Source organism: Eurypyga helias, unplaced genomic scaffold (assembly GCF_000690775.1).
Source record: "Eurypyga helias isolate BGI_N326 unplaced genomic scaffold, ASM69077v1 scaffold40098, whole genome shotgun sequence".
NCBI classification, from domain to species: Eukaryota; Metazoa; Chordata; class Aves; order Eurypygiformes; family Eurypygidae; genus Eurypyga; species Eurypyga helias.
The window spans coordinates 1-1416 of record NW_010265720.1 but is presented as its reverse complement, the minus strand read 5'-3'; the positions used below and the strand labels follow the sequence as shown (position 1 = coordinate 1416).

The following is a 1416-nucleotide window of genomic DNA, read 5'->3' as shown; positions in this document are numbered from 1 at the left end:
GACACAGGGAAGGACTGATTCTTGTCCTTGTGGGGCTGACCCCTATCCCTGATTGTCCCTGGGGCTGACCTCTTTGCTGTCACCCTGCAGGCTGCCCTATGCTGGCTACTTCGGCGGTGTCTCTGGCCTGAGCAAGTCCCAGTTCCTGAAGATCAACGGCTTTCCCAACGAGTACTGGGGCTGGGGAGGAGAGGACGATGACATCTTCAACCGGTAGGTGCCACCCCCTTTGTCAGGGTCCTTGCCAGCCTGGCACCCTCACCAACCTTGGGGCTCCTGGGTGTGTGGGGGATGTGCACAGGGCATGCCACACAGAGGGGAAGGATTTAATTACCCCCCAACCTGAGGGTTGGTGACCCTCCTAAATCAAACCAGCCCCTCACAGGGTGTTGGGGGGCCATGGGTACCCACGTGCCTTCCTTACAGAACCCCCCTCCCCCAGCCTGGTGGGGCCAGGCCCCCTCCCACTGCGATGTGAGCTGCTTCAGCAGGGCAGCATGCTTGCAGGCTCCACTCCAGACTGGGCCCGGGATGTTAAACTTGGAAGCGTGCAGGGCTGGGATACAAAACTTGGAAGTGCCTAGGTGGCAGCTGCACAGCAGCCAAACAGGCATTTCTGCCAGCAGGCTGCAGCACAGCGTCGTGCACCCCCAGAGCCAAATTCCCCCACTTGCACCCCTCCTTGGGTGCCGGAGCTGGATGGCTCCCGCCTCGTCTCCTGTGGGTTTCCCAGCGTGTGGCCAGCGGTGCATACCCAGCCTGTAGTGGCCGGGCAAGCAGAACACCCCTTGCATGTGCCGTGCACCATAGTGTGGTGGTTATTTCCATCCAGGGTGGGGAACAAGCAGCATGTGGAGCTCTGGGAGGGCTTCAGGCAGCCCCTGTCGTGGGGCTGGGAGGGTTGAGGGAAGGGCCAGGCACTGGCATTTGGAGAATGTAAGCATCCTGGCTGATGGCAGCTGCTGGCCTGCAGAGCCAGAGGTGGCTGGGCAGGAGCGGCACTTGGGCACTCTCGGCCGTGGCACTGGCTCGGCTATGGCCTGGCTTTGCTCAGCTTGGCTTGATACAGCCCTCTTTAAGCAGGGATGAGTTTATTTGGACCAGGGGCTGACCCCAGAAGTGTCTGGACAGGGGGAATGTCACACTCCCTTGCTCCCATGCTGATCTTACCCTGCTCCCGGCCCCCAGTATCTCCCTGAACGGCATGAAGGTGTCGAGGCCCGACATCCGCATCGGGAGGTATCGCATGATCAAGCACGAACGCGACAAATACAACGAGCCCAACCCGCAGAGGTGAGTGAGCCGCAGGGGCCGGGGGCGGCCGGGATGTCAGGTGGCTGCTGGGTCATCTCCAGCCATCGTCTCCCCTGCTCCGCTCACCCCCCCCGCGGGCCGGCCCCCCACCCAACGCCCCCC

General features: G+C 62.3%; 1 protein-coding gene across 1 annotated transcript in view; it reads left to right on the top strand.

The window, feature by feature from the left end:
* The window catches only part of LOC104513473 (beta-1,4-galactosyltransferase 2-like), a gene marked incomplete at its 5' end in the record, with an annotated part of 1628 nt that extends 331 nt beyond the window's left edge, over window positions 1-1297 (top strand). Inside the window, 2 exons of the mRNA XM_010156832.1 lie at window positions 91-213; window positions 1189-1297. Coding sequence (XP_010155134.1) covers window positions 91-213; window positions 1189-1297 — 232 coding nt within the window. The remainder of the gene's footprint in view (window positions 1-90; window positions 214-1188) is intronic.
* Between the last annotated feature and the right edge of the window lie 119 nt (window positions 1298-1416).